At 47.4% G+C, this 12,592-nt stretch overlaps 1 protein-coding gene across 1 annotated transcript in view; it reads right to left on the minus strand.

The window, feature by feature from the left end:
- Positions 1-12,592, minus strand: part of DNAH9 (dynein axonemal heavy chain 9) — a 288,583-nt gene that overhangs the window by 245,975 nt on the left and 30,016 nt on the right. The window contains exons 7-11 of the mRNA XM_055576493.1: positions 11,308-11,475; positions 9,082-9,198; positions 6,094-6,244; positions 4,633-4,747; positions 363-431 (exon numbers count right to left, since the gene is read on the minus strand). Of these exons, the coding sequence (XP_055432468.1) occupies positions 363-431; positions 4,633-4,747; positions 6,094-6,244; positions 9,082-9,198; positions 11,308-11,475 (620 nt within the window). The remainder of the gene's footprint in view (positions 1-362; positions 432-4,632; positions 4,748-6,093; positions 6,245-9,081; positions 9,199-11,307; positions 11,476-12,592) is intronic.

The raw sequence follows: 12,592 nt of genomic DNA on the forward strand, positions 1-12,592 counted from the left end.
GCGAGCAGCGACTGATTTCCTGGGACCCTGATCTCGGGGTGACACGGGGAGCACTGCACCTCTAATTCTGCCGAGTTAGGAAACTCACTCCCCTCAAAACTACACTGGAAAAGCAGCTGTTTTTAGACTAGAGCCGCGTCCCCCCGGAGACCTGGTGTTTGCGACCCAGAAGCACTGTATTCACAGGTATTGCGATTATAACATAAAACACGGAGTGACGCTTCGCCGCTGCTGGGGAACATGGACACACTCGGGAATGCACGGGGCATGGTAGAGCGGGGCGGGGGGCGGGGCGAAGAGGGGTACGGGTGTTGGGAGGGGGCTTCAGTTTACAAAAAGATCCAACCGCAGAAGCGGCTTACTTTTCCAGCAATGAAAGCGTGTCTTCGTATTTTTGTATCATACGCGTTGCTTCGGCAGATTCCATGCAACTACCCGTACAAAAGAGGGAGAAAAAAATGACATCGAGTTAGAAGTTGAAATAATGATCTGAGTGACCAACTGCAGCCAGCCTGTAAAGTAGAGATTGACTACCTTCCGGTCCAGTTTCCCAAGGCAAAGGCCCCTGAATGAGCCTGCCGCTTTTCCTCCTGAACATCCTCCATTGGCCACTAGAGGGCAGGTGTGCTTCCCCCAATACAGGCAGCCGGTCAGGTGACAGGACTGCCCCTCTCCTCCAGGGATCCACCAGCCCCCTCGCCCTGGCCAGTCAGTCGTGCCCCGGGAAAATGAAGTCCTTCAAGAACTTAACGGGAGATTGAGACACGAAAGAAAAATTCTAGGTGCTGCAGTTTCCTGAATTTAAGAACAAAATTGTATATAACATTATACATTATAACAAAAACTATATAACATTATATACATGTATATCATATAACAATGCATATATAAAACAACTATTTATATACACATCCCCACATATTTAAGCACTGTTATACACATAACTGAATATATACTTATTTTCTCTTCTCTGAAATCCATCTAGGACATGTAATGGGAAATTCTGCTCATTACTCATTGCCATGGTTTTTTTTGGGGGGGTGGTGGTGAGCGGAGGTGATTTGTGAGTTCTTTATTTTATTAACTTATTTATTTTCGGTTGCACTGGATCTTCGTTGCTTCGCATGGGCTTTCTCTAGTTGCGGCACACAGGCTTCTCCTTGCAGTGGCTTCTCCTGTTGCAGAGCACAGACTCTAGGGCGCGTGGGCTTCAGTAGCTGTGGCTCGCAGGCTCTAGGCCACAGGCTCAGTAGATGTGGTGCAAGGGCTTTAGCTGCTCTGAGGCATGTGGGATCTTCCTGGACAAGGTATCGAACCCGTGTCTCCTACATTGGCAGGCAGATTCTTTACCACTGGCCACCAGGGAAGCCCTGCCATGTTCTATGAGGGCCCCTCCCACCTCTTGCATCCCCAAACTTGAGCACACACCACGCACATACATGCACACAGACACACACGTGCATACACTCATATGCTCACGTGGGCAGACACATGCTCAGAAGCTTCTCCAGGTCCACTGAGGACCACAGAGGTGCTATTACCCACACCTGCTCCCTGGTTCTGACGCTTGTTTACAACACAAAAAGAGAGTCCAGCTCCTAGGAAAGCTGAAGAGTCTGTAATTTTCAGAAACCTTCACACGAACTGTGTTGGAGGATCTTGTTTGTTCTGCTGGCAAAACGAGGCAGCTTATTGCAAAGATTCTTTAAAACCCATTTGCTCTTTAAGCCAACACAGGATTTCTTCACAAGCTCCCCTGAGCTTCGATAAATGCCTTCATGCCTGCAGAGAAAGCACTGGATTTCCTGGCTTTTTTCCCAGTCACTCGATTCCCTTTCCTGGTGAAGGAGCAGAGGTGTCTGCAGGGCAGCGAGGACCAGGGGGTGGGTTCAGACCAGCCCTCCCCTCACTAGCCCTGGGGTTTCCACAAGTCTCCTGACCCCAGATCTCAGTTTCTACCTGAAAAAGAATGAAGCTACATATGACCCAGCAATCCCACTACTGGGCATATACCCAGAGAAAACCATAATTCAAAAAAAGATATATTCACCCCATTGTTTATTGCAACACTATTTACAATAGCCAGGATGTGGAAGAAACTTAAATGTCCATCAACAGAACAGATGAAGAAGATGTAGTACAAAAACACAATGGAATATTACTCAGCCATAAAAAGGAATGAAATGGAGTCATTTGCAGAGATGTGGATGGACCTACAGACTATCACCCAGAGTGAATGAAGTCAGGAAGAGAAAAATATTGAATATTAATGCACATATGCACAATCTAGAAAAATAGTAAAGATAATCTTATTTGCAAAGCAGAAATAGAGACACAGATATAGAGAACAAATGTATGGATACCAAGGGGGCGGGGGTGGTGGTGTGATGAGTTGGGAAGTTGGGATTGACATACATACACTATTGATACTGTGTATAAAATAGATAACTTATGAGAACCTACTGTGTAGCACAGGGAACCTTACTCAGTGCTCTGTAGGGAAATGGGAAAGACAATTTTTTTTTAAAGGGGGATATATGGATATCCATAGCTGATTCACTGTGCTATTCAGCAGAATCTGACACAGCAGTGTAAAGCCACCAATTTAAAAAAATAAAAGGAACAAGTTTAGAGGCAAGAGTGGCTTCTCACACCTCAGCCCCTGTGACTCCCCTAGCAGGCTAGAGAAGCCACAGAAATAAGTGCATCAAACTCCCTGTAGATTCTGCTTTACTTCATGGTGAAGACTTGACAAATGAGTTCATAAACATATGATAGAGCAGATACACAAATGTGAGTTCATGATTAAAATAAGTGGGTATTTTCATGGGAGGCATGGAGGATATGGTGCGGTGCCACTCAGATGCCCTCATGGGGACCACCCACCACCCCCAATCTCCCTTCACCAAGAATTCCGGGTGCTGATGACACCTCCCTCTTTGGGAACAGTCTCAGCCGACCAGACAGAACTGCCTCCTCTCCCAAGGCCACACCCCCTCACACCCCACAGCCACTTCCAATGACCAGCTGATGTAGGGGGACAAAGGCCAGGCAACCGTACAGGGTCAGACTTCCCCACTGGGCAGGCTGAGGCCTGCATGCAGCTGTGCTACAGCTCAACTCCTCCTCTGCCTGGTTCCCGCCTCTCCTCGTATCCCCCTGACACCCTGCCCCAGGCACTGGTCCCTAAAGCATCCCTGTTAACTCCTGCACACACGCCTTGGAGTCTGCCCCAGGGAACTAGACCAGGACAGCTCCCGCAGGACACATTCCCAGACAAAGCCCTGCCACCCTCCCTGGCCATTCTCATATCTTCTCCCTCCCACCTCCAAATGGGGAGCATATTGGAGAAGATGAGGGCTCAGCTGGACTCTGGATCAAGCTCCCTGTGGCTGAGGGAGCCCCCGGGGAGAGCTCTGGGCAAGGACCCCTGAGTCCCAGATGCCTGTTCCATTTCTGCCTTTGTTCTTTCTGGACTCCAGGCAGGTCACCTCATTTCTATTCTGCCTCAGTGTCTCCGTCTGCAAAATGAAGCACTCCCTCAGACAGTGAAGATGAAGTAGATGGATCTCCCAGTGGGCAGATGTGACCTACAGGCAGATGTGACCCTGGATGGCTTGACTAGTATTGAGTTTGAAAAAAAGAGGAATACTTGCTGGTTCTAAAGCTGGGTGTCTCACGCTTGTGAGACAAAATTCCCATTTGTTTTGATCATGAACTCACATTTGTGTGTATACTCTGTAATATATTTATGAACTGGCTACTGAAAGTGGTTTTGACTCCTCACCATGAATTGAAGTAGAATCTACAGGGACCTCCGGGCTTTCAGCTTCTTTCCAACAGTTGAGAGATTTCTCACATTGCATTGTTTCTCCTTGGCATTAGATGGTGTGGTGGAGGCCCCCTTCAGACCCCAGCCTGGTTTGTTTATTGTCATTTAGTCGCTAAGTCCTGTCTGACTCTTTGTGACCCCATGGACTGTAGCCTGCCAGGCTCCTCTGTCCATGGGACTTCCCAGTCAAGAATACAGGAGTGGGTTGTCATTTCCTTCTCCACGCAATCCTCCTGACCCAGGATTGAACCCACATCTCCTGTGCTGCAGGTGGATTCTTTATCACTGACCCACCAGGGAAGCCCTTGGCCAGTAGCTACCTGGCTGCTATGAACTAAATGTTTGTGTCCTCCCCACGTTCACATGTTGAAGCCTAAAGGAGGCCTTTGGGAGGAGATTAGGTCACAGGGTAAATCCCTCACAAATGGGATGAGTGCCTGTATGAGGAGAATTCAGACAGCTTTTGAGTCCCTCCTGCCAAGTCTGAGGACACAGTGGGAAGATGGCCATCTGTGAGTCAGGAAGCAGGTCCCCCTGAACAGACACCAAATCTGCTGGGACCTGGACCATGGACTCCCCAGCCTTCAGAACTGAGAAAGTGAGATTGCTGATATTTATAAGCTCCCCCCCACCCAATCTATGGTATTTCTTAATGGACTAAGACACTGGCTGATTGTTGGAAATGGAAAGAAAAGAAGATGATCTTTGTGCCTCAAGGAAGTGAGTCGAAATGATGCTCGAAAATCAGAGAGACAGCGGAAGTGTGAAATGAACCTGCGTTTCAAGAATGGGGTACTCACGGGTGTGTCATGCTTCTAAAGTTGTCGAAGGGACCCTGGATGCGCTGCCTCAGCTCCTGTGCCCAGCGGAGGCCCCCGGCCACAGTGGGCATGTTCTTGTGCACGGAGGAGAACCCTGGGAACAGGGCACAGCAGACTGAAGCGTGGCTCTCGCCCTGAGCCCTGCTCTGCTCACGAACAACCCCTGTATCATGGAGGTGGTCCCATACACATTAGGGATGGTCCCAAACGTTCTGGGGATAGCCCCATGTATGCAAGGTCCATGTAAAGCTGAGGCCAACAGAATTTCTGGATGACTTCCTCAGGGAACTCCATCCTTAATGACCTTACTGTGAAACCTGTTTATAGATAGAGTGGTCCTGTTACTCCAGCACTTAAAACTTTTGAAAATTTCCCATTGCCTGAATAATGAATTCTGGATTCCCTAATAGGGTGTTCAGAGAACTTCACGACCTGATCCCAAGCTCAATGGCTGACATGATCTCCCTGTATACGCCTCGTTTGGTTATGGGCAGGTCCAACTAGTCAAGGCATGGCCTCTTCTCTCTGGCTGTCCATCTCCCCATCTTTCAGGGTCCAGCACAAGGCCCCCATCTCCATTAACTCTCCTCCCACCTCGCAGCCCAATTCATCCTGTTTTGCTACCTTATCTTTTTTTCTTGTTGTTTTTCTTTTTCTTTTTTTGGCTGTGCCCCTTGGCACGTGGGATCTTAGTTCCCACACCTGAGATTGAACTCATGTCCCCTGCAGTGGAAGGACACAGTTTTAACCACTGCATTGCCAGGCAAGTCCCTTGCTATAGTTCTTTATAACTCCATTTATGCCAATTGTGTTCCTTGAAGAACCACCTTTTAGGATTAATTGTTCTCTCCCTTATCCTGGTCGGCCTCTGCATGCAGTGCCCACAAATGGACCTTGCATACAGCATGGCCTTAAGAAATGTTTGCAAAGCTGAACTGAACTGGTTGACTTTCAAACAGACAAGGCAGGGCATCTAAGAATTGCAATAACAGCAGAGATGCCACACCTCGGTGTGTAACTGCCCACTGTCAGACTCCTAATGGCTCCTCCCTCCGAAAGCATGGTTGGTATGGCACTGAAAGGGATGAGAACCTTTTCTCAAACATGTGCAAATCTACTGTGGAATTGAGGTATGTTGAAGATTAATCAGTGTGGCGGTATGGATCAAGGTTCAGCTTATACATTACGCTGAGGTTTCCATTGACCAGAGGCAGCAGTCAGGACTTCACCGGTCTGGGTGAAATCTGCCAAACCTTCCCCAGACACGGGGAAATGCACAGTTCAGTGAACTCAACTATCGCACAAGATGGTCTGGATCTTCAAGCAAGAAGATTGTGCTTTTGGAGAATGTCCTAGAGCCACAGCAGACGTGTAACCAGAGGACCTGCGCCCTTTCTGCTAATAGACGCCCCCATCCAAGTCTCCTGGAAGCAAGCTTACCATGCTCTGCCTCCTCCTGGACATGCTGACTGTGGATCAGCCTCACAGCGTCCAGATCCTCGCTGAACATGTGGATGAGCACAAGGTATCTTTCAGAGGCATCCCATGCTACCACTGGTCTCTCCAGGAGGCTTCCTGCCATGTCCAGCAGCTGCAAAAGAGGCAGAGGAAGATGAGGAAATGTCACAGACCCCACCTTTCCATCGTTACATTAATCCTCTAGCCCAGTTTTTTCCTTCATACGTCTGTCCTCCAAGGTAAGAGGGTCATGGATGGACAATTAAGAATCAGCAGAAGAAAAAAAAAAAACAGAATTGGCAGATATTCATAGCCTGTCCATCTCACCTTTGTTTCTGAAGGAGGGATCCCTGTGTGCTGAATGACCTACTGGACCCTCCTCTCGTGTTGTGAGAAGTTGTGTAGAGGGTAACACAAAGAGAAAATGAGAGGTATCAGAAAGAGTAAGCTGACATACATCATAAAGACCCGATGCAGAGATGGAGGGTGATGATGGAGAAGAAACAAGAAGCTAAGTGGGCTGGCTGTTGGGGAGAATCAGGAGGGCTAAAATTTGAGAGTAGGGGCAAGAAAAGAGTTTCAGAGAGCAGTTGCCCCCAGAAGGCAGTGGTTTCGAGGACCCTCTGAAGATGTTTTCTGTGCATCATGACTGCCCTGCCCCCTTGGTGGGAACAACGGGATCAAAATGCTGAAGTGCTTTTCGTCTTCTCCTGGTTGCTAGACTGTTTCTCTGATTGTGATGCTGCCCTGAGACAAGGTCAGGGAAAAGTGGATGAGTTCAGTTGTGTTTAGGATACAACAATACATGACTTCTGGGACCACCCTGTTTTCCAACCCCAAATCACCCAGATCCCAGGAGACAGCAGAAAAGAGCTCTCCCTCCACGGAGGCATAAGCAAGTGGTTTTCACCAAGTTCTGGCTCAAACATCCTGTTGGGAGGGGTGGGCTGAGGGACCACTGCAGCCAGCCTGCACCGTCCAGCTCGGATTCTCTGACCCTGACATACTGCTTCGGGTCACATCCACTGAGGCACACCTAGTGGTCGGATGGTCTTACAGCAGTAACGGGGTATCTGGACTCAGGGGATCTCTCAGTCCCTACACAACCTGAAAAGGCACTTCTTTGCCTGAAGCTATGAACACAGGAGCTCTTGTTTGGGCTAAATGAGGAAGGAAGGGCTTTGGTTTCTTGTTGGTGAGATGGCTCCAAAGAGAAAAACCAAGCAGGCAGAAGGGACTGAATGGTTACAGTTCTCCTACAAGGTCCATAGGCTGGGGGGGAGTTTGTTGAGAAGAGGTGTCAGAGCCCAAAGAAAAAGGGTCTGCTCCTGTGAGGGTCCTTTGAGACTCAGGGTGTGAGCAATGCTGCTTCAGGACCTGGTAGTAAAGGGTGTGCAAAGTTGGAAAGGCTTTTCTCTGTTTCTGCCCAGAATCTTGCTCCATCACGATGGGCAAGGACTGGAGTTTTGGGAACCCAGAGAAACATGCCCTTGGCATAAACAGAAATGCTGTCATGGTGGGGATCATCAGGACAGCAATAATAAGATCCCGAAAGCACCTTCCTGGGCAGAGGACGTTTTTTAAGGGAGACTGTAGACAAAGACGATGTCAAAGACAGAGCAACTTGAGAGTATATGTGAGACCCTTGAAGACATCTTGAAATTCGCGGTGCACAGGGATTTACCAAAGAGATGGGGCTGGACATCCTCAAGGTAGAAATGGGGTTCCAGAATCACCAGTTACCTGAATTGGTAACATCCCAATTAGCGCTAAGTCACTTCAGTCATGTGCAACTCTCTGCGACACTATGGACTGTAGCCCGCCAGGCTCCTCCGTCCATGGGATTCTCCAGGCAAGAATATTGGAATGGGTTGCCATGCCCTCCTCCATGGTATCTTCCTGACCCAGGGATTGGACCTGTGTCTCTTATATCTCCTGCATTGGCAGGCGGGTTCTTTACCACTAACACTACACGGGAAGTCCATGGGAGTAATGATTATGACATAATGGCAAATATTATTATTATTATTTCATATAAGCCCTTCTCTTGAAATTAAATAGTTGGAGAAATTCTAAAATGCTTCCTATGTGAGTTATGGAGTAGCAGGTATGTAATACATATGTATATTCTTGAGTGAAATAAATATACTTGTATCCAGTGTTCTAGAACATCATGGACTCACTATCCTGGGTTTAAGCCTCTTCTGCGATTGTCCCATCAGTTATCCAGTCTATGTTTGGACATGTTCAGCGCCTAAAAACTTAACTACCTCTCAAGGAAGTTTATTCCATCTTTAAATAGCATTAGCAGAGATCTGTTTCTTCTTTTGAGCCAAACTCTGCCTCCTGGTAACCTGATTAGTCCTGGTTCTAATCCTTCAGACTTTACAGAGTAAGTTTCTTCATAGTTTATGGAAGCCCTGCTCTGTCTCCCTAAGCTTTCAGGTCTCAGGACCTAGACTGCTCATTTCTGTAGTCATTTATCTACTCATCATCCTGAACTTCCTCCTGCACAGCCCTGCACCATCTGATCTGGGCAACCTAGGGCAAGGGTCCACATCATCTTATTCTAGTTACTCATGCTTCAGTGGTTTGCTCCAGCCTGAACTGACCTGATAGCAGCCATCAAAACAGCCCTGGTGACCACAGCAGGCTTCTTCACTTTTAATAGGCACCCAGGGTACAGGTAAGGCCCAAAGACAGCAATCCAGAAGAAATTCAATTACAAGGTATTTTTATACCATCAAGTTTGCAGAAAAGCCTGAGCTGTCAACTTGAGAAGCCCAGTTTTGCAGGCTCCAGGCTCCCTAGCCCTGGGACACACACAGTACTGCTTCTACTAGACCAACAGCAACAATTCCTCTCTGCAGGAACAAAACAGTTGGAAGTGTATGCTTATCCCTGTCTGAGAGGGCAGGGAGAGTGCAGCACTGGTGAGAAAGGAGGGGTAGCTCCCCTTCCCGTACAAACCTTGAAGGCATGCTCCAAGCCAGGGGCGTCATCGAAGGCCTGAATAAAGACAGTCCCCAGCCTCCTGTCAAGGTCTTCTACTCTCTGATTAAAGTCAGAGATGTCATTTTCAAATTCCTGAAGAGACAGCAAATGGACATAAGAAAACATGATTTTCTGAAGGACAATCCTGGAATGCTTTTTCCTATTCTGTCACACCAAGGATATATTTTGATTTTCTACAGTTCACTATGGTGTGCCTCAGTGTTTATCCACATAGACAGTTGCCCTATTATTGCAGCATTTTTCTCCTAGACTCTCTGGTATTAGCCTGTGCTAGTCACTCAGTTGTGTCCGACCCTTTGCGACCCCCATGGACTGTAGTCTTCCAGGCTCCTCTGTTCATGGAATTCTCCAGGAAAGAATACCAGAGTGGGTTAGCCATTCCCTTCTCCAGGGGATCTTCCTGACCCAGGGATCGATTGAACCCACATCTCCTGCATTGCAGGTGGATTCTTTACTGTGTGAGTCACTCGAGGCAAAATGGTAAAGAGTAGGAGGTGAGGCTGGTACCCTGTCCCTCTCTTCTACGTCCCCACTTCCAGCTCCTGCAGCCCCTTCTCTCTCACCTGCGGCACCAGTTCAGGCCACCCTGAAAGCCACCTTGGCAGCAACAGCCCCAGCAATGGGGCTACTTCATCACTACCCCCGACTTCCCTTCCTCCCTCAAGTGAAAATCCTGTTCTTTTCAGTGTAAACAAATTGATATGGCTATTAGGAGAAAAGTAAGCTAATTTAACAACTATACACTATTTATTCTAACTACACTTAATTGCTTAAGACAGCAGCTAGCCATTGTCCCCACGGTTGCCAAATTTAGCAAATAAAATTACAGGACGCCTGTTAAATTTAAATTTCAGATCAACAAAGAATTTTTTTTTTTTTTAGTATAAGCCTGTCCCAATTAACTGTATTTTATTCAGCAACACAGAGCATGGTCTTTCTTCGAATGTAGCAATTTACAGAGAACATTGATTTTCAGAGAAACATCTCTAATTTGTGAAATTATTATCTCTTATTATTGCTTTACAATAGCTATGCATACTTTTATGAAAAGATAAAGAAAAGTAGGAAAACATAGTAGTATTTCTCTACTTCCCAAACCCAACCATACTAACATTGGAGCACACTTCTCTATGTACAGGATTTTGTTTTGTATTGTTTTATCACATGGTAGAAAACATACAGTATAGATCCTGCTTTGTAAGCCAACTTTTTCCCTACTTTAAACTAATGGAACTTTTAGAAAGTTCCATTTCCTGGGTTTGGCCAGCTAAGATCCCCCTAGACAATGGAAGGGGGCTCCCAGGTGGTTCAGTGGTAAAGAATCCACCTGCCAATGCAGGAGATGCGGGTTCCGTCCTTGGTCAGGAAGGTCCACTGGAGGAGAAAATGGCAACCCACTCCAGAACTCTTGCCTGGAGAATTCCAAGGACAGAGGAACCTCGTGGGCTACAGTGCATGGGACTGCAGTCAGACACAAGTGATGACTGAGCATGAACGCAGACAGTGGAGGGTGCTCAGAGCAGATTCTTGTTCAACTGCTTTTTCCTTTTCCCTCAAATGCCCTAAAATTCCTTCTCCAGTAATCCAGCCATTCCCTTCCCGGGAACTCCATTCCCTGTTTCTGTACCAACCCTTTTGCTTCTTTTGGTTCCTGCAGTCTTGCACTTGCTGGTCTCAGCTCTCCTGCACTACAGGTGGGATGTGGACTCCCGTATCCTGATCCTGGAAAATGCAATGTTGGCCCTTGCCTCATCCTGAGGTCTCTCTAGGGAACTAGAGTCTGATCAGAAAACTGGGCTACTGCGTCACTTACCCCTCTGCGGGCCACTAATGAAATTCTGCCTGGGTGTGCCTGGCCTTCACACAGCAGATGCTGCTCAAAGCTTAAAGCTTTGGGAGCTGCAGAGTGGCTGCTGCCTCCACCATCACCCCATCTCCATCTCAGCATCTCTGAAACCCTGGGTATCTTCAGTCCGAAGAAGTCAGCAGTTGGAAAACACCCTCCCCTGACTTCTCTCCTGACACAAAGGATAATTAATTGTGGTCTCTGCCAATAAAACCATGGGGACCACAGAGCCAAAGAAAACGCACAGGGGAAATGCAAGTAAATACCCAGGCTAGAGGCTGCAGGCATCTGAGAAAAAGAGACAAAGCTCGCAAGGTAGCTCTTCCAAGCCCTACCACACTCTGGAGATCCAAGCAGTCGTAGGAAGAGTCTGAGAAGACCCTGTACATCTCTTGAAATTCGGTGTACATCTGCTGGGCCTGCTGGCTCAAGGCACTTCCTCTGATACCACTGAACTCAAGCTTTTCCAGTTTGTGGAAATCCAAAGTTGTCTTCAGAAGATCCTGTGAAGACAATTTGCAATGGAATTAAGATAACGAGGATGACAACAACAGCGGATGATGCGCAAACTGGTACAGGAAGGGCTGGAAATTATACGGGGGTGGCGGTTGCTTAGGAAAATGTGAAGCTTGATTAGTTTTGTAACCTTTTTATAAGATTGGGCTGATATAAATAACTCTTGGTGACATGCGATAACAAAGAGAAAATTCCAATAAATAAAATTTACTCGCACACAAAAACCAAATTTATGCTTCAACCTCTTTCTGTGTTCTCTCATAAATAATAAAATACAATAATAACACTATTTACATGGCCGGTGGCTTTATTCCCATTTAAGAAACCAATTTTAAATGGACCATGTTGTGTGGTTCCAGAATGATGGCTGTCTTGGAAGGAACTGACAGGAAAGTGGATCCTCTGAGTAGTCCTGAGGACAAGCTCAGAGGTGGCGCCAACATTCTCAGCAACGACTTCTGCCAAGAAAAGACATCTGCGGGGTCCCCTTGCTGAGCGTACCTGGGACTGTAGACCCTGTGGCCAGCTGGGTGTTGGTGGGTGATGACCTGACATCTTTGTATTGGGATAACAACAGTGAGTGAATCAAGTCAGTGTAGGCTCAGGATGGCACCCAGTAAATAGGCAGTGAGTATGTGTTACTGTCACCATTGACGTGGCAGTTCCCAGCAGGGCTCTGGATCAAGTGACAGGTGACAATACAACCTAGAGCCCTGGTGGAGGGGCGGGGGCGGTGATGCTGCTTGAGTCCATCAAGGACGCTTCACTTCTGATAGGATAGGAGCCTTCAGAACACATCTAACTCTGCATCTAACTGATCTATCACAACTACCCGTTGAAAATCACAAAGTCTCTAAATCAAGGCATGCTTCCTGCTGTACCTTCCAATCTGTGTGCTTAGCTCTTCAGCAGCAAAGAGGGAGACTGGGGTACCTTTGTGTCATTTTGGCAAACATGTGACAGGGATCCCTGGGAGGCAGTCCTCCACCCTGAGGAGATTTAAAAGGCAAGAAGAGGGAAAAGTGTCCCAAGACTGGAAACCCAGCAGGTCTTGATATCATTCCAGGGGATGCCCATATCACTGGCCACTGCTCTGGACTAACC

The sequence above is a fragment of the Bubalus kerabau genome, chromosome 4 (genome assembly GCF_029407905.1).
Source record: "Bubalus kerabau isolate K-KA32 ecotype Philippines breed swamp buffalo chromosome 4, PCC_UOA_SB_1v2, whole genome shotgun sequence".
NCBI classification, from domain to species: Eukaryota; Metazoa; Chordata; class Mammalia; order Artiodactyla; family Bovidae; genus Bubalus; species Bubalus kerabau.